This window comes from Choloepus didactylus, chromosome 5 (assembly GCF_015220235.1).
Source record: "Choloepus didactylus isolate mChoDid1 chromosome 5, mChoDid1.pri, whole genome shotgun sequence".
In the NCBI taxonomy this organism is placed as follows: Eukaryota; Metazoa; Chordata; class Mammalia; order Pilosa; family Megalonychidae; genus Choloepus; species Choloepus didactylus.
In genome coordinates, this window is record NC_051311.1 from 1,658,035 (window position 1) to 1,678,867 (window position 20,833).

Sequence of the window (20,833 nt, forward strand, 5' to 3'; positions counted from 1 at the left end):
AAACTGTCACTGTGGAACTGTGACCCATAATCTTCTCTGAAGTTTGCTCTCTAACTGCTTGTTGGGTTGTACTTGGGAAGTTATCACTTCCATGTATGTATGTTATATTCTACAATAAAAAATATGATTTAAAAAATTCCAACCACCTACTTTGGAGATTTGGAAAAACTAGTTATTAAATCTATTTGGAAGGGAAAGGGGCCTTGAATTGCGAAAAACATCCTAAAAAAGAAGAACAAAGTGAGAGAACTTACACTTCCTGACTTTAAAGCCCACTATAAAGCCACAGTGGACAAAACAGCACAGTATTGGCACAAAGATAGACACAGTGATCAATGGAATTGAAATGGGAGTTTGGAAATAGACCCCCAGATCTATGGTTGACTGATTTTTGATAAGGACACCAAATCCACCGAGTGGGGACAGAACACTCTATTCAACAAATGGGGCTGGGAGAACTGGACATCCATATCCAAAAGAATGAAATATCGAGTTACCCTATGACCTGGCAATTCCACTACCTAGTATATCCCAGAAGATCTGGAAGCAGTGACACGAACAGACATTTGCACACCAGTGTTCACAGCAGCACTGTTCACAATTGCCAAGAGATGGAAACAATCCAAGTGTCCTTTAACAGATGAGAGGATAAACAAAACGTGATAGATACATATGATAGAACACTATGCAGCAGTAAGAAGGAACATATGGGAACACAGATGATCCTTGAGGACATAATGCTGAGTGAATTAAACCAGACACAAAAAGAGAGATATAGAATGCTATCACTAATATGAACTCCCTGGATAACATAAAATCAGTGTCTTATAATGTAGAATACAGGGGACCTAGATATAGACAGGCTAGAGAAGGGGGAATGATTACCTAATATATGCAAACATGTTAATAAGGTTGAACTTAATGGTATGGTAATGGTCAGGTGTGTCTATGGTTTGTTAAGGGAAATACAAGTATCAGTGCCATATTGAAGGTGAACATGATTGAAAGGTGTTATTTAGTCATATGGCTCAAAGATTAGCACTACAAATGTAAATAATTTCTTGCATGATGTACTTCTAAGGTATGACACTTGTACAGAGTGGTGTATGGGGAAAACTCCCTATTGGGCATTATGGACTATATTTAATAGGAACACCTTACTAGTACTACACTAATACTAGGGATAAATAATTGAAGAGGGGATAGGAGCTATGGGATATTTTGAGTTATGACAATTGCTTAAAATTGAGAGTGATAATGATTGTACAACTAATTGAGGATAATGTGAGACACTGATTATTTATCTTGGTCAGAATATAGGATATATGAAAGTAGGGACCCCCTACCTAATAAGTCAAGCCCTCCATCTTGAGGCTTGTTCTTATGGAACTGAGTGCTGTAAAGGGGAGGCTAAGCCCACCTATAATTAGGCCTAGGAGGCACCTTCAGAGAGCCTCTTTTGTTGCTCAGAGGTGGCCTTTCTCTCTCTAAGCCCAACTCTGCAAATAAATTCATTAATCTCCCTACTATGTGGGACTTGACTCCCAGAGGAGTGAATCTCCCTGGCAACATGGGACATGACTCCCAGGAATGCAGCTGGCCCTGGCATCAAGGGATTGAGAATGCCTTTTTGACTAAAAGGGGGAAAAGAAAGGTAACAAAATAAGGTTTCAGTGTCTAAAAGAATTCAAATAGTCGAGAGGCTGTCCTGGAGGTTACTCCTATGAAAGCTTCAGCTGGATATGCCAAATGGCCATAGTATGATAAGCCCAAGTCAACAGTAGTCCTGAAAACCCTAAAGAATACCCAGGTCCCTATCTGAGGCACTATAAAATTTTCTCACTACATTTACTTTTCAGAAACTTAAATCCCCAGAGTGTTCCTATGCCAGATAAGTCCTAAAACCCAGAGGCAACAGCCTCTCCAAGAACATCAACCAGATGCATTTCCCTTCCCCATAAAGTCGACACCCCTCTTCAACATGATCAGGTTAGGGTGGTCACTGCCTAGACATCCCTGAGGACTGAGACAGTGATCAAGCGAGAGACGGGTAGCAACAGACAAGATAGGTTTTAACAAAGGATTATGAATCCTGAATCTTTCTATAATTATTTTTTAGTTTCTAGGGTACTAGAATAGCTGCAAGGAAATAACTGACATGGTAGAACTATAACATATAACATGCTTTTAAATTTGCCCAATAGCTACTTGTTAAATTGTACTTTGAAAATTATCACATTTCTGTATATATGCTATATTTCACAATAAGGAAATAACTGAAACTCTGAAACTGTAATCCATGACATTCTTTGAAATTTGCTCTAGAAGTACTTGTTAAATCATACTTTGAAAGCTATCACATTTCTGTATATATGTTATATTTAACAATAAAAAAGGTCTAAAAAAAGTATAAGTAAAACACAAGAATTAAAAACATGTATTGCTGTGGTGCTGTGATCAAACGTACTTCTCCAGAGAGGCCAAGATTTTAAGCTAAAATCCTGTTTCCTCCCTCACTGTGGAGGAGGGAAGAGAGCAGACGCTATGTAGGTTTTTCCTGGAAAAATGAATTGTTTTATTTTATATAAAAATTGCAAGTTTATATAAAATGATTGCGCCCAACAGATCATGTTTTGTTTCTCTTGCTCAACATTTAATGTGTGGCTTGACCAAAAAATAAGCAAAAGAAATACCAGGCCAGGCAAACAAACATGCCCTGTTTTTTGTATTTGTTTTTCCCAGAGATCTCTCATTTCAGTCATTACATTTAATCAAAGTTAACATGTTCTGAAGGAGAGAAAACAGGGCTAAATAAATAGGCCCTAACTTCCCCGCCGCCAACAAGCTGGTTCAGGGGGGCAAGCGCGGGCCGGGCCGGGCCCCCCACTTTCCCGGCTCTTTCCAGCCTGCGGCTCACTGGTCGCACGTCCCCCGGCCCCCGGCCCACCCCCTGGATGCACTCAGCAGGCCCTGGACGAGCCGCCCCGTCTGCACCAGGTGACCCGGGGGGCCGCTGAGCCGGACCCGAGACCCCAGGGGCGGTGCCGGGGTGGTGCTGGGGCGGGGTCCACACACCCACACCCCATGCAGACGCTGCATTCCGGAGGCGAAGGCCGAGCAGCAGCAGCTTACCTCGAGGAAACTCCCGGCGCAGCCGCTCCCGCCTCCCAGCTCCACGCGGGTGAAGGTGACCTGGATGCGCTCGCCCTGCGGCTGCGCTATCACGTAGATGCACTGGCTGTCCTGCGCCACAGGCCCCGGCCACGCGGGGGACAGGAGCTCGCCCTCCGGGGCTGAGAAGTTTCCTCCGCAGGGCAAGTCCGCTGAGGGCACAGAGAGGACACATCAGCGATGGCCACTCCTGGGCTCCCAGGGCTGCGGCCGAGTTTCTAAGGTCACACACATGCAAGCACACACACACATGCACACAGGCACACGCACACGTGCACACACACACGTACACATGCACACACATGCATACAGGCACACATACACACAGGTACACGCACAATGCACATAGGCACACATGTACACATACACACAAGCACATGCACATGTGCACACATGCACACGTGCACACATGCACACATGTACACAGGCACACACATGCACACAGGCACACATACACCCAGGCACACGCACAATGCACATAGGCACACTTGCACACAAGTACATGCACACATGCACACATGCACACACATGCACACATGTACATACACGATGCACACAGGCACACACACAGGCACATGTACACATGCACACACGCACCTTTACAGGCACACATGCACAAAGGCATGCACACATGCATACACATGCATGCATACAGGCATACACATGCACACATGTACACACACAATGCACACAGGCACACATGCACACATGCACAGGCACACATGCACACACGATGCACATTGGCACATGCACACAGGCACACGTACACATACACATAGGCACATATGCACACACAAAATGCACACAGGCACACATACACATGCACACACATGCACATGTTTAGGCACACAAGCACACACAGGCACACAGGCACATGCACACAGGCACACACATGCATACAGGCACACACACCCTCTTATCACCCACCCTGGGAATAAGCAGCTACTTGGCCCCACTCCCCCTCCAGTGCCCCAAGCCAGTCGCTGGGCTTTAAGGGTATCTGGGCTCTGCTCCTTCCATAAGGATTCGAGGCAATTTATGAGATATATGGAATGAAATAAAATACAACGAGGTAAATACATCCAATTGAAAGAAAATCAAATACAGAACAGCAGGCGTGGTCAGCAGCGCGGGTGTGCACGGACACTGGGGAGTGTGCACGGACACCGAGGAGGCCACGCCAGCTCCACAGGCCGCCTCAGCGCCAGCTACCAGGAGATGATCCTCCTTACTTTCCCCACCTCGCCTTTTCCTGTGCGAGCTCATGCAGGGCACAGTGATGTACAACAGGAACAAAGTCCTCACATCCCCCAAATAAAGAGCCGAGAGTTTCATCTGCTTTTTAAAGGGTGTCAGTGCAGGCTGGAAGCAAAATAGCATTTCAGTGGGAGAGAAATGACAGGCCAGAACGAGGTGGCCCTGGAGAGCTGGACTGGATACAGGGAGGAGACCTAGAGGGTGAGGCTGGGTCCCGGGAGGAGACCTAGAGGGTGAGGCTGGGTCCAGAGAGGAGACCTAGAGGGTCGGGGCTGGGTCCCGGGAGGAGACCTGCAGGACCTCGACGTAACCGGCATTTCCACCTTCTGCCGTGAGCCGTTCCGTCTTGGGGGCCTCACACAGCTACCACGATGTGGACCCATAACTTAGGGACCAAAGAGTCATGAGTATTGATACAGAAACACTGGGAGGATAAAGAAGACATCTGCAGCTGTGACGTTAGCCTCCGATAATGTCACCTTCCGAATCACAGTAAACGTGAAACAGCCGCCAGCGCGGCGCTGCCCTGGCTCTCTCAGGGTTCCCACAGGCCACTCACCAGGTGACGTTAAGTAGGTGATGTGGAAGCCGCGATCGCTGACCTGGGCATCGGAGTGGAAGTGGATTCTGGCGAAGGGGCCGGTCGTCCTCAGCGGCGGGGCCGAGAGCGAGGTACAGAACCTCCCAAGGACAGGGTCCCGGGGCAACGGGCCGTCTCGAATCTAAAACACAAGAGCAGCTGGTCTCCAATGGGCCTCTGGGGGCATCCCGGGGGCTCCTGCCACACGTTTCCCCTGACACGGCTGCTGGGTGTCGGGGTTCAGTGGGGTCCCTGCCCCTCGGTCTGAACTTCACTCGGCTGCAAGCAAACCTGCAGCGTCTCTGGAGCTGTTGCTAACCTCTAAGCATTCCTTCCTTGGGTGTCAGGGCTTCACCCAGATGTTCATTTGAAATTATAAATTGGGTCCAGAGGAAGGAAATAAGATACTGAGTGTGAGGGATGCCATCGAGGAGCAGCCTTCTCTGCCTGCTTGGTGGGGGAGCGGTGGGAAAGGAGCGGAAGGCAGACGGCAGTGGGTTCACCGCTCAGACTCGACGTGGCAACCCCCCGCAGATCGAAAAGGACAACATGGACAGTAATTGCCACATTATGGATGCCCCCAGGAATCCTTTGAACTCTTGGCGATTATCCTGTTCAGTAATAAGGGCTGACCTCCATCATTCTGTTATAACTGCAAATTCTGTACCACTTAGAACACGGAGGAGTCAAGGAGCTAACCAATATCTTAGGCCAATTTTGTCCATCCAAATTACTTTCTAATTGGCAGCAAAGTTATAGGGAAGCATTACTTTATTCCTAGGTTTAACTAGTTCCTTGAAATATTATATCTTGATGAGAAATGAGGCATTTTTCAATAATTTTCTGCACTTATTTGTCAGAATGATTGATGCTTTCTATCATACATGTATCCAGGAATTAATATACAAGAATAAAATAAAGTCTCTAATTTTAACTTGATGGAATCTGTTGAAAATTCATGCCAAGATGATTCACTTCAATGCAATATTTCAAAGATCACTTTGCTAATATTTTCCAGGGAGAAACAGATTTTCCAGTCACTCCCCAAGGTTTCAAATCCATGATTACAACTACTGAATGACTAACGACTTCAGCTTGTGGGAACCTCTACCCGACAGCCTGGCCCCGTCCTTCCTGAACAATCCACGGCACGCCCTTCTTCCCTAGCGGCCGCAGAAACGCACGCTGTGCTTCTAGTGCTCCTGCAGAGCTCGTGGCGGAAAGAGCACACTCTTCTCACGATGTTCCAGCAACAGTTCTGATGCAACTAAAAGCACACGCACTTGAACGCAGGAGCCTTTCTCCTCACGTTTTCCGTTTACTGATCGTGAGCAGGAGCGCACGGCTCACTCCTCTAATGATGATGAGAACTATCAGTGTATTCCGCCAGGCTCACCGTCTGCTGACCCTCTTCAGCACAGTCGCTAGGAACTGATTTTTCCTCTTGGGACACGGTGGTCAGCCTGCTCACCACGTCAGCGGACCACAGGGCTCGGAAGGCCCGGGGAAGAGCCTGGCTCACAGTGTCTGTTTCATGAATTCCAGTGGAACAGGCAGGGACTGGGCTCCGGGGGTGGCAGGGCAGACAAGGCCGTTTCCCAGGTTGCAAAGGGCCCTGAAGGGGCAGCAGCAGGGCTGCACGGTCGGGTGGGAGCTGCCTGGACGGCCGCTGCAGTGGCTGTTGCGAACGGCCTGGGCCTCCCTGACCCCCCGGGGGCCCCGTCGCCCGGGACCTGCCCCCCGCACAGCCTGCTCACCTCCAGGTAGTCCTTGCTGCAGTCCTCGTGGTGCTCCAGGCTCAGGGTCCCAAAAGTGAACGTTATCAGGAGGCCGGGCCGGGCTATCACCTTCCAGACGCAGTCCCGCCCGGGGGGGTAGTTCCCGGGGTAGCCGGGCGACGTGATGGAGCCGTAGGGACCGGTCAGCCGCCCTCCGCACTCTGCAACGAGAGGGAGCGGGACGCTGCGTCCTCACAGGGGCACGAGGTGTGCGCGGCGACCCCAGGCCAGGGCAGCCTGGCCTCCTCGTACACGAAACTCGACCCCCAGCGCCCCAATTTCATGACGTTACCGCTCTGGAAGCACTGACTGGTAAATGAACGAATTCCCCACGTGACGAGCCCACGGCACACGAGCCACCCAGGACAATGACGCTTAAAATGCAGAGCTGAATGTCCGCGAGCGGGCAGTGGGATTCGTTACTCACTTCTTCTCACTTTGAGGGAGATTAATTTCTGCATATTAACGCCTAAAACCTTCTGGAACCTCTGTCAGCACCTCTGCTTTCAAAAAACCAGGTCATTGCACACTTTAAATAGTTGGGCACTACCTAACTTTCACGCAGGAAAGTTTCTCACCACTGTCATACAGTTAAAGCACTCACTGCAAAACGAAGAAACTCGGCCTTCGGAGGTCGATCGAGTGTGGACCTGGCCTGGCTCCCCGACCCCCAACACACACACACACACACACACACACACACACACACACACACACACACTGACCCCGCATGGCCCGTAGGCCCCTTGCCGTCGTCTTCCTTTGATCATTAATGCCCACACTTATTTAACAAAGAGTTTCTGGTGGTCTATAGAATCAAAAACTAGAAATACTAAATGGAAATCCAGACTACAGTAAATATAAATTAGAAAAAATTTAAATGTAAAAATCCCAGATATGCAACATATGAGGCTTAAATAGTTACAAAGTTTTGACAAAAATTTTCCTGCTAAGGCAAAAAGTAAAACAAATGAGTTACGTGATTTTCATTTTTCCTAATAAGAAAGCATCTCAGTGCCTCCAAGGAAGAGACATTTTCCAGACTTGGTACTTAAATATTAGTTATCACATTTTAAATTTTTCTTAAATGCATAGTAAAAAAAAAAACACCATAAACAAAGTAAAAAGAGAAATGATAAACCGGAAAAATTCTGCAACATATAATAAAGACAAAGAGTTAGAATCCTTAATGTATAGAGGGCTTCTTAAAAACACAGACAGGAAAAGAGAGTTTACAGAAAAAAAATTCAGATTTCTCTTAAACATAGGAAAAGATGTTCAACATCGCTCATAATAAGGGAAATGGAAACAACAACTTCATCGAGATACCATTTCTTACCTCTCAGAATGGAAAAGTCCAGAATTGTGGCAACAGACTGCTGGGGAGGCTGTGGGGAAAAGGGCACTCCCCCAAGAATGCAAAGCAAGTCCAGAATTGTGGCAACAGACTGCTGGGGAGGCTGTGGGGAAAAGGGCACTCCCCCAAGAATGCAAAGCGGTGCAACCGCTACAGAAGAGAATACAGCAATAGCAGCAAAATACTTGGGCGTTTCTCCTGTGACCATGCAAAATCCTTGTAGAAATCTATGCCAAGGATACATTGGCAAAAATATGGTAAGACAAATGCAGAACAATTTGGAATTGTGGAAGCAAGCCAAATGTCCCACAGTAGATCACTGATGGAACAGATAACGAGACAGCCACATGATGGAATTCTACGCTCTCGTGATGGAATAATCACCGAGACGTAGGGAGTGAACAAAAAATCAAGCTGCAAAGGAGTGATTATAATGGGGTACTGTTTATAAAGGACAGGCCAAAGACATTACATGTGATTATTTGCTTATGTTTTAAAAATGGAAAGAGAAACCCAAAACTAATAAAAATTATTACTATGTAGGAGAGAAGGAACAGGGTGAAAGAGACAGAGCTGGAAGCTAGATTTCCCTAAATATACCCTGTATACAGATTTGGCTTCAAAACTATGAATATGTTTTACATAATTATAAAGCAAAATTCAATAATATTTTTTTAAAAATCTCTCAAATTACAAACAAAATGAAACAAACGAAACAACTGTGTTGAGTTGATAGCTTAACCAGGCAGACAGGAAACATTTCAAGGGACTTAAAACCCATTAACTTGACTGTACATCTCTAGGGAAAATCTTAAATACAAAAGGAACAGCAAAGAAATATTAAGTGGTCTTCAAGTATTATATTAGTAATAATACTGGTATTGTTTTTCAGAAAGTACATACAGTAGGAGTAAGTAAAATATTAATGTATTTGGAAACCAAGAATTTTACATATGAGAAAAGAGATACAAACATAAAGTTAAAATGTGTAAGCCCAAATTTATACTGGAGGATCACTATGAATATACATGTTACATTTTCACTTTAAAAATCTCATTTTCTTGTTCTGTTCAACGGAAAGGTCTAGAGACGGTGACCAACGTAGTAGCAATAGCTACCCCTACATCCAGACGTGGGATCTAAATTCCATTTCCCATCAAAAGGAACCAGAGCTCTGTGGAGAGACAGTTGGCTCCAGTTCTGGGGTGGCATGGTAAGTTCAAGTACATATCCCAGAAAAAAACATGTTCCTAATATTAATCTCATTCCTGTGGGTATGAACCTATTCTAAATAGGACTCTTGAAGATGCTATTTTAGCGAAGGTGTGCCCAGCTGAATCAGGTGGGTCTTAACCCCATGGCTGGAAGCTGTAGGGCAGGAGCTAAAAGCAGGAAGCCAGCAGGAGCCCAGAAGAGAAAGGAGAGGCCATCACGACAGGGAAGCCAAGATCCAAGGACCGATGTCCATCCAGAACTCTGCCAACGCCAGGAGGAAGCAAGTCCCTCCGTCGCCATGAGACATAAATTCCCGTTGTGTGGTTCTTGTCACAGTAGCCAGGAAGCCAGGACAGACAGGGGATGAGTAAGAAGACCCTGGAGCAGCTTTTCAGACCAGAATGTAAGAAAACTCCCAAAGGTAACTGGGGTTGGGTCAAAAGGATCAGAACCTAACTGCAAACTTTTCCCATGGGCCAAATACAGGACAACTTGAACATCAAAAACAAACAACTAGAATGGAGTAAAAGATATAAAATATGATAAAATATAGGCATTCATAGTGCTATCAAAAATAAAAAGAAATGGAATAACATATACTTGATTATCATTGGAGAAAACTACGAAATCAAGTCATTAATTTAAGTAATAGAATCTAAGGGAAAGAATCAGGTTCTTCCTGAACCTTTCCTATATGATACACATGTGAAGGTAACCAAATAGTTGATATGACGAAGTTCTACTCCAGTGAAGAACTCTAGATTATAAAGGAAGAAGGAACTAACACCACTTGGTAAACCCAATGAATAGTTAATCTAAACAATGAACATAATTGTTGCTAAAACCATTAGGAAAGTGCATTTTAATGGATAGATAAGCCTGAAAAGATCATAACAATCTGATCAAAGTTAACATCATAAAAAGAGAGACAAGCAGGCACCATGCATCTCCTAATGCGATGGATTATTATTGCCAATACAAATCAAACCTGAACCTGATCAAGTCCCTTGATCTCACTACCAGGTTTAGAACAGTGTGAACAGCCGTGGGGACACAATCAACAAACCAAGAATGTGGGATAATGTACAAGACAAATGATGCAGTTTCTCTAACAAATAAACTTGAACATGGATTGGCATTTGGTAATAGTAAGGAATTGTTGCTCACGTTTCTGTTTTTATTGTGTTCGGGCACAGCCAGCAAAAGCACAGGCCGTGACCCCTGAGCACAGGAAGCACAGGTGATAAGCCCCATTTTCACCCCAGAATTCTCCCTGTGGCATTTTCTGAATTGCAGTGCAGGGAGGTGGAGCTCAAGCAGTAAAGCTCTCTGGTTTGGGGTTGGGATTTGGGGAGCAGGAAACCATAGGAAAGGGAGCTGCACCGAGGTGGCACCACAATTATTTACACCCCTTGGCTGTAAATCAGGTCCTTGGTGGATCCTAAGCCGCACTGCACAGGGGAAAGACTGCAGAAGGCCCAACAGAGAACAGATTCAGGAGTGGGGGTGGGCTGAGAGCTGAAGAAAGATAGCAGAGAACAAATAATCCTGGGGAGATACTGTAGCCCGCCCATCAGAATAGAGACACCTTTGTGAAAACCTTGAAAACGGAATTGAAATCTCAGAGAAGCCACATCAAAGGACTAAGAACCACGTTCTAGGAATGAAGGAATAGAAACATGCTCTCTTCACAATGCCTAAGTTCAAACCTTGGTTGGAGTAAGGTGATCTTCCAGTTATATAACTGCCCACCAGAACAAAACTCAACCCTCTTCAGAGAAAAACTGCATAAACCAGAGCCTCTACAATACATAATCCATAATGTCCCACACATAATGAAAACTGTTAGGCTTGTAAGGAAGTAGAAAAAGTAACAAATAATAAACAAATAAACAATAGGAGCAGACCCCACACAATCCAGACACTGGAGCTAGCAAAAAGGAACTCCATAATAACTATTATGAAACACAAAGGAAAATACGGACAAAATAGATAAAAATGAAGTACTTCAACAAAGAATTAAAAATCTATTTGAAAAGGAATCTCATGGATATTCAAGAAATGAATAAAATGCAATATGTGAAACCAAGAACTCCTTAGATGGTAGGTGATTTTTAACACCACACAGAATACAGCAGAAGACAGGATTATTGTATTTAAAGATATTTCAAAAGAAAATATTCAAACAGTATTAGAGAAAAAAAAATGAACGACAAAACAAAATAGAGAATACAAGAACTGTTAGATATGCTCAAAACACACTTAGCATACATATAAACCGAGTCCCAGAAGAAGAGAGAGAAAAGACAACAGATCAATGTTGAAAACTTATTGGCTGAGAATTTTTAAAATAAAGAAAAAGAACTCAACCCACAGATTTAAATTTTTCAGTGAATGGCAAGAAGGAAAACCAGAGAAATATAGAGAAAACCAGAGCCAGATATTATCAGTCAAGCTTCTGAAAACCGGATGTAAAGACTAGACTCTTAATAGACAGAGGGGAAAACAGACACATCACCTTCAGGGAACAACATAATAATTACAGCTGACTTCCCAGCAGAAATTATAGAAGTCAAAAGACATGGAAATGGCAGGAAGTGCTAATAGAAATGTCAACCTAAAAATCTATATGTGTGATAATATCCTTCAAAAATTAAGGTGAAGAAATATATTCTGAGACAGACAAAAGCCATGAGCCCATGTCACCAAGACAGGCTCTTCAAGAAATAATAAAAGACATCCTTTAGGCTGGAGGAAAATGATCACAGATAGAAGCACAAAACTATCAGAAGGAAAGAGTAGCTCTACAAAGAGTAAATGTCTGGAGGAATATAAGAGGCTACTAAATATTTAAAGCAATAATAATAACAATGTCCTGTGGGACTTGTGTGTAGAAGCAAAATACTTGATAAAAACAGGAAAAAAGTAGGAGGAGGTAAAGAAAGTAAATATTGTAAGGATAATGCATTAATTAGAACTGGTAGAAGTATTAATTTATAAAAGACCATATTGTTAATGGTACATTTTTTAATTTCCAGAGTAACTGCAAGCTTATAACGTGCAGTTCAGAAACGTCACAAGAGACCGCTAAGACCCATGTTTCTGAATCTCTCCATTGCATCCTAATTTTATCTGTGAACACAAGATTAAATTCCAATGCAGTTTAGATTCATTTAATTTAAAAACAGTTATAAAAAGTATGCGGATCCCGAAGTAGCTAATGTATCCAAGAGTCTACGAGTGATCAGGAGAACCCCGTGGCTCCGAGGCGGTGCGTCTCCCCGCACGCACCTGGCTGCTGGGACTCCCAGCGCGCTCCGAAGCCGGCCCCGCCCCGCAGGTGCTCGGAGTGCAGGTGGAAGAAGAGGGCACTGTCGCTGCTCAGGACCTGGCCCGGGACGCTGGAGCCGCAGAACCTGCCGAGCTGAACCGCTGCAGAGGAGTCGCCGTCATGAATCTGAAGGAACTCGTGGGGACAGTTGCTCACGGATTCCAATCGGAAAAAAGTGAAGGTGATCCGCAGGACCTGGGAAGGCAGGGAGCGGCCATCACTTCTCACTCGCCTGGCAGTTCTCAGGCATCTCCCCCACCCACCAGGAAGTAGTCACTTTATGTCCCTTTCAACAGATAGATCCATATTTCCCTGATTTTCAGCCAATCCGTATGACACTTCTACATATTGAATGACGTGTTTAAAATTGCCAAAACCAAACTCAAATATATCAGAATATCAGTCTTAATGAGATACACCCAGATTTCGAGTCCATCAACAAAGTCACTTCAAACGCGCCACTGACAATGCTTCTATATCTAGTAGAACAAGGTGGGCATCTGAGGGAAGTTGAACTGCTGCCCGATCGCCAGCCCCTGGAGCGAGTCTCCCACATGCAGACGTGTCACTGAGCCCTGGGGTGCGGACTGCAGAGGGGACAGTCAGAGGGGCGCCAGGGGCAGGCAGGAGGGTCGGAAAGCCCGGATGGGCCGGACGGGGGAGAGGGCCTGCAAAGAGCACCGAGGGTGCACATGGCAGGGAATAAACAGAGAAGTGCACCTCAGCGTTCAGAGGGAAGAACGTACCAACATAACCCATGTCACATAAAAGACACCGCACGGACAGCTGCACTTAAAACAACCAAGCAACCAAAAAAAAAAAAAAAAAAGGCTGTTGAAAGCAATTCTCATTATGACCTAAAAATCACAGAATTTCAGCTCATAAAAAAGAGTATCGGAAATCTGCACTGGGATATTTTTAAAGATTTATTACCCAGCATGAAATCATTTTCACCCTAAAAGCAATTTCAGAGAAAATCAAGTAAATGTCCCTGAATTGAGTTACCTTGGTTTGCATATATCTTCCACTATTACGTACATTTTGGCGGGGAGGAGAAGATACAGAACACATACAGTTTTAAGTTTTCTTAAAAACTGGTAATGAAAGTATTCAAAAATTTTCACACACTAACTTTTTCCTGGCAGAAAAATGTTTTCAATGTCAGGAAATAGAACTCATAGAAGCAAAACCAAAGGAAGGAATTCAGCTGCCAGGCCCACCAGGAAGTGTATTTGGAATTTACCCCATTGTGGGGTTACCATGCCCCAGGGAGCCCCCCTCCTCCAGGAAACAAAGATTGTTTTCCGACCCTTCTACAATGAGCTCCCTAATATTAGCTTGTTCTAAAACTTAACAGAATGTCATGGAAAATCCTTATCAATTCAGACACAGGACTTTTTTTCACTGAGTGCAGGAGGAGGAAGAGAAACATTCGGGAACGTCTGAGGACTGATTTGGGTGTGGCACTCAGCTCCCACTTGCCCTCTGGGCAGTGGAGGGCAGACCCTGGGAGGGGTCACCACCAGCCACTCAAACCACCCAAACCTGGAAAATTCCTCAGCGTTTTCAGGCTGTTTCCTCACCTGGAAAGTGAGAATAATAATCCCTGTCTCTCAGGTTATAAGAATTAAAGCCACAATAATATGCATCTAGCACAGTCCCTGGCACAGAGAGGACATTTGATAACGTGTTCTGCCTCAACACGCATCACCATCTTTGTGTAAAAGTAAACACAACCCGAGTGACCACCTACAGGCTCTGCTGTCTCGGTGGCAAAAGGACTTTAGGAATCAGCTCCTGGCACCGTGGTCATCGGTGCAGAGGGCCGTTTGCAGGGGACGAAGCATGGGTTCTGGAGCCAGACAAACCTGGCTTTGAAAACCAACTATTCCAATTGCAAGCCCAGGAGTGTTTAAAAATCCCTGCTTCTCTTAGTTTCCATGATCTCACCAATCAAATGAGGACACTATGATTTATTTCAGAGGGTTAGTGGACCTCCAGAGAAATGCGTGTCTGATGTCCACCTGACACCAGGCCCATCTGCAGGGCCACCGGCCGGGGCTGTGCGGTGCGAGGCGTCCACCGCGCCACATCCCCGCGTAAAGGGGAGCCGTGCGCTTGGGCAGAGGGGCTCCTCACCTGTCCCTCCTCGGTCCGGACGACCCAGAAGCAGTCGATGTCATGAGCGTAACCCGCCTCGGGGCTGAGGTAGCTGAAGGTTCCTTCCGGCCCCGAGAGCGCCCCTCCACAGGCTGCAAAGCAAGGGGAGGCGGCTGCACCCTCCAGGGCCCCCCAGGCGGCGTGCGCTCACCTGCTGCCCGGGTACCTGGGAGCCTGCGCAGCGGGTGCTGGGGGAAGCCCGCGGCCACCCCTTCTCTGCCCCTTCCGGGGGCGCCTGCCCGAGTCCCCTCCAGTTCGGGCTCAGCTCGTGCCCCTGGCACTGCCCCACGCCCCCTGCCCTCCACCCTCCATGCCGCCAGGATACTGACTCCCCCCACTTTAGCGCTCCTTTGAGTTCCGGTGTCTTCTCTGCCACTCTGTGCTGGTCTCTTCTCCTCAACTAGGAGGTAAGCAGGTGCCAAATGGACGTGATATTCTGCACTTTCCTGCTTGTGCACAGGGCTCCACAAATGGGTGTGGGTCCAGAATCAGGGGTGATGTGGGGGGGGTACAGTAGTTTCAAGAGGCATTACGGAGCAGGCTGAACGTGCCGTGCTCCTCAGGACAGGAATCTGGGAGCGCTGTGGGAAGATGTTTCCGGAACACGGCAGAAAGGCATGGGTGGCTCTGGGCCAGGTGGCAGGGAAGGACCCTGGCCTGAGTGGGGTGCTCCCAGGGAACCAGGGAAAGTGAGGTTAGATGGGGAGGAGAGGCATGGCTGTGAAGGATGGAGAAAAAGTCCCAAAATAACTCCACAGACAATGGGGAGCCATTGTATATTGTAGAGCAGGAGAGTGGCATCACTAAGTGTAATATTCTAAGAAAATGAAACAGCTGCTGCACATAGACCTCTCCCTTGGAAAATTACAAAGTGCAATACCTTCACGAATTTTATTTTAAGAAAGTACCTAATGAAAATGGCAATTATCAAAAAGATTCTTCTGGTTCAAATTGAAACATAAATACTTAGTGTGTGACTTTTACGCCACTGCCCTAAGGAAAGACGTGTTTCTGACAAGAGGGCAGGGCCTGGAGGACTCTGCAGAAGGATGTGTCCAACCGAACCTACCCGGCCGGGGGTCCTGGCAGAGCCGGCCTGTCCAGGCGCCCGCACACTCGCAGCTGAACGCGTTCACGCCGTCCACGCACGTCCCCCCGTTCAGGCAGGGGCGGCTCAGACACTCGTCCACGTCCTCCGTGCAGTTGGTCCCGGCCCAGCCCGGCTCGCACTGGCAGAGGTACCCAGACACTGTCTCCTGCAGAGGAAACAGGAGCACACGGTGGGAGATGACACACCGAATCAACCCGAACGTGGAGAAAAGGGGGCCGCGTGGGAGGGTTAGGGGTATGGACCATAATGATGGGCACAGATGCTCTGGGAGCCCAAGGCCTCGAGGATGGGCTTAGATGGTGATTAGGTACAAGCAGGCCGACTTCTCCCGGCCACGGAAGGCTGTGTTTACTATTCTGTAAATCACTTAGAAAAATTAAGTCTGTTTTCTCCTGGGAACTAAAGTTACCATCTGTCTGACACCTTTTATCTGACTGACTCTTATCTTGAATCATAACCTGAAGATTCATGCATAATATAGGAAACATACTTCCCAGGAGTGAAACACGAGCGATTCGAAGCGCACTCCCCAGGAAGAGCCAAGGACTGACCGTGCACTGTCCGTTCAGACAGGGGTGACTCGCGCAGACGCCGCTGAGCTGCACACAGCCGGACGGCCCGTGGCCAGTCCCCGTGTATCCAGGGTGGCACCGACAGAGAGGCCAGGGACCTGCGGGGAATTGAGACACGGGTGGGCACGGGCGCCCCGACATGGGGACCCACGGGGAAATGCGAAGCCAGTGGGCACGGGCGCCCCGACATGGGGACCCACGGGGAAATGCGAAGCCAGTGGGCACGGGCGCCCCGACATGGGGACCCACGGGGAAATGCGAAGCCAGTGGGCACGGGTGCCCCGACATGGGGACCCACGGGGAAATGCGAAGCCAGTGGGCACGGGCGCCCCGACATGGGGACCCACAGGGAAATGCGACGTGGGTGGGCACGGGCGCCCCGACCCAGGTGCAGTGGACAAGTGGGGAAAGCATGCTGAACTTTTTCTTTCCATGTTTTATCTGGATAAGACAGACATCCACTTTTCCAACACTTTATCACAGATGGACCCTGCACCGTTGGTCCTTCCATCAGATGTGTGGAGACATGTTTTTATGTGTCTTTCTTAACAGCAAAAAGCCACCTATGGTTGAGGGTATGTGTGTTCTTCGTACAGCTACAAAACTGTTGAAACAGTGCATGGAAATCAATAGGAAATTAACTTATATGCATTCTTCTCTCGGCAAACACTGTTGAAGCTTTGAAGAAACAGGTAGAACAAATTATGAGGTGTGACCAATGTGCAATATAACTAGATGATAACGTCCTCAGCTTATATTTTTTATGTTCTGTTTTAATAATAAAATACACAGAGAGACTCAAACAACGGTGACCGAGTGCTATGTCTTTTGTAGTCAGTCAAGCCTTTCAAAAACGTTTATAGGGAAAGATAACCTCCAAAGATACTGCAGCTTTGCCTGGATTTTTAAAAATTATTTCTTAAGGTGAAATTCACACAACACAAAATTAACCATTTGAAAGTGAACCATTCAGTGGCACCAGGCACATTCATAACGTGCAACCACCATGTCCACCTCCAAGACACCCCGTTTCCCCACACCCAGCAGGCAGCTCCTCCCCAGCTCCCTCCCGCGGCCCCACTTCCTCTCTCCCTGGATTGCCTGTTCAGGATGTTTCTTTAAAAGATTAAAGACCTTAATGTAAAAAAAAAGAAGAAGAAAAGAAAACATAAAATTGAAAAAGAAAAGGTGCCTGGCTATTTTTCAAGCATGCAGCAGGGAGGGCCTTCCTAAATGTGATGTTGGAGGAGAAATCATTAAAAAAAGATTGGCCTTTTTGACTACAGAAAGTGTTAAACTTCTAAATAGAAACCATCACCACAAAATTAAAACAACAGGCCGAGGAAAAATGCCTGTAAAACACAGGACAGACAGTGAGTTAATATCCTTAGTACAGCGTGAAATTTTACAAGTCAGTAGGAAAACGATTATCCCAATAAAAACACGCAGACGACACAAACAGAAGAAACAACCGGCCAGCGAGAACGTGGAGAACACGTATTACTAATCAATAGCAATCAAAAGGTGCCAGTTAAAATGAAGGGAAGCTGATTTTTGCCTATAAAAGTGGCCACTTCTAGCACCCATCGGCGTCAAGGCCGGGTGAACGTCCGTCGTCACCCGCCCCGGTGAGCCCACACCCGCCCCCACATTCCCAGGAGAAGGCTCCGCACCGCCGGACCGTGGCCTGGGGGGACACAGCCCTCCCACCCGGGGCAGGCCGGCCCTCCACCCCGTCCCCCTTCTTCAGCGGGGTGCCCTGATTCCAGCCACCGCCCGGCTGCCTGACTTAAGACCACGCTTCCCGCCCGGCACCGCGCTGGCCTGTGGCTGCCCTTGCGACGTGGACACTCCCGAGAGGGGCCCGGCCTCCCCTTCCCGCCCGCCCGCCCGCTGGAACCCGGGCACCACTGAATCAAGTGGCTCGTTTACCCTGGGGAATAATCCCCAAATCAGAGAACATCATTAAAGTGCACAGTCTTTTACATTTTAAAAAACCCAAACAGATGGAGAAAGCCTTCTCGGACCAAAAGGGGGAAGAGAAAGGAAACAAAGTTTCAGTGGCTGAGAGATTTCAAATGGAATTGAGAGGTCACTCTGGGGGTTATTCTTATGCACTCTATAGATACCCTTTGTAGTTTCCAGTGCATTGGAGGAGCTGGAAGGAAACACCAAAACTGTTGAACCGCAGCCCCACAGCCTTGATTCTTGAAGTCGACTGTGTAACAATGTAGCTTACACGGTGTGACTGTGTGATTGTGAAAACCTTGTGGCTCACACTCCCTTTATCCCGTGTATGGACAGATGAGGAGAAAAATGAGGACAAAAAGTAAATGGATAATAGGAAGAGATGGGGGTTATGGGATGTTCTCAGTGTTCTTTTTTACTTGAACTTTTATTCTTATCCTTCTTTGTGTGTAGTAATGAAAATGTTCAAAAACTGACTGTGGTGATGAAGGCACGACTGTATGATGATACTGTGAACAGCGGACTGTACACCGTGGGTGCTCGAATGGCATGTGAATAGATCTGAATAAAACTGAATTTTTAAAAAAACCCAAATGTTTAGCTTAACTTCTTTTTTGTTTGAAAATCAAGATTTTCAAAAGAATTTTGAGGACCAAAGAACTGCATTTCTTAAATGCCGATCTGCGCCGGAGGGTCGGGACAGCGGGCGTTACCTGGGCCCGAGGAGCAGGAGGCGAGCGGGTGGCAGCCGCCGTTGTTGACCGCGCAGACGTCGATGAGCGTGCATACTCTCCCATCACCCTGGTACCCTGGCGGGCAAGAGCAACGCCGAGGACATGAGGATTCCAGTCACAAACCCCACAAACCAGAGGCCCCTCTCATCATGACAGAAAATGTGAATATGGTGTATGAACAACACAATCCCACAGTTAGTAACAAGGACAAGGTTTCAGAGATAATGTTCTGGGAAAAGTGATGAAACTACCGGTAGGCCCAGAAAGTGCCGACACCAAGGAAGTCGGCCTTTCCATCGCAGGTTGGGGCTCTCGTGGAAGTCCCCAGTTCTGCTGCTCCACGTGATCCACACCCGGGCCTCAGCTGACCCTCAGAAAACTCCCTGAACCCGTCCAGATCAGAGAATGGCAGTAACGCCTCACTCAGGAAGAGAAGGGAACCTGGCACGAATTATCATGCCTTTTGTTTAATAAACTTCATATGCAAAACACCTTGAAAGTGGTTTATATGAATAAATCATTTGTGGGAGCAACGTAGTTGGTCTGTAACCCACAGAGAAAGTGTCTCAAATCCTGCACCAGCCCAGTTGGCTGCTCCTCCGCTAGTGAGGGTTGCTGTTCCTGATACTCTAAATGTGTTTCGTCTTCTGTATGTACAGCTGTGTGAATGTGCCGGAATCCATAAGGCAAGGAGAACTTTCCGCACTGTTCGCTTTCTCTCCTCAGACGGGAATCGCATTTCAAACAGAGCACAAGCTTCCATCTCCCCATCACCCGTTCTGCCTGTAGCGGTGCCGGGAACTGGGGGGCAGTACCTGGGGGGCAGGCCTGACAGTGGTAAGAGCCAGGTGTGTTCACACACTCAACAGGTGGGGCCACAGAGCAGCCGCCGTTATTCGTCTCACATTCATTGACATCTTGGCAATCGTATCCATTTCCGTGCCAGCCTAGGAAAGTAAGAATTGAGAGGTTAGCTCCACGGACAAGTCAACGAAGAAGAAATGCAAATAGTCAAAGACATAAAAACCTTCTCAACTCAGGGCCCTATAGATGACTCAGTTGGCCAAAGGAATTTAAATTCTTAGAATCTAATTCTGGCAAAGGGGTGGGCCGAGAGTGTACTGTTAGCTGAGTATTAAACTACTATAACCTGTTTGGAAAGAGATTTGGTGGTATTTATTAATTTCTTTTAAATGCATACCCTTTGACTAATAATTTCACTTGTTGAAAGATATTCTATAGTGATGAAACTACCAACATATAAACGTATAGGTAAGAGAATATCTATCGCAGCACTGGTTAACAGAAAAAACAAAAAACCCTCACTGGTCATAGGGACAGCTGAATGCGTCATCACGCACACATGCCACTGACCCTAACAACTGTTTTTAATGACACACACACTTGCACATGCACACACATACTGACTTTAAATCATTTTTCCATATATGGGAAAATTTTAATTTTAATTGAAAATGTCAAAGTTTGGAATAATATGCAGAGTATGATCCGATTTTGTAAAATCATCTTGTAGAACCTGCATGTGTGGGTTGTGTGAGCACAGGAGGGAGGGGGGAGGGGGAAGTGGGGGGAGGAAAG

General features: G+C 46.8%; 1 protein-coding gene across 1 annotated transcript in view; it reads right to left on the reverse strand.

Annotated features, from left to right (window-relative positions):
- CUBN (cubilin) overlaps nucleotides 1-20,833 on the reverse strand; it is a 260,630-nt gene that overhangs the window by 223,256 nt on the left and 16,541 nt on the right. The window contains exons 9-17 of the mRNA XM_037837374.1: nucleotides 20,050-20,220; nucleotides 19,214-19,309; nucleotides 16,512-16,630; nucleotides 15,919-16,105; nucleotides 14,829-14,941; nucleotides 12,650-12,884; nucleotides 6,766-6,947; nucleotides 4,988-5,150; nucleotides 3,133-3,323 (exon numbers count right to left, since the gene is read on the reverse strand). Coding sequence (XP_037693302.1) covers nucleotides 3,133-3,323; nucleotides 4,988-5,150; nucleotides 6,766-6,947; nucleotides 12,650-12,884; nucleotides 14,829-14,941; nucleotides 15,919-16,105; nucleotides 16,512-16,630; nucleotides 19,214-19,309; nucleotides 20,050-20,220 — 1,457 coding nt within the window. The remainder of the gene's footprint in view (nucleotides 1-3,132; nucleotides 3,324-4,987; nucleotides 5,151-6,765; nucleotides 6,948-12,649; nucleotides 12,885-14,828; nucleotides 14,942-15,918; nucleotides 16,106-16,511; nucleotides 16,631-19,213; nucleotides 19,310-20,049; nucleotides 20,221-20,833) is intronic.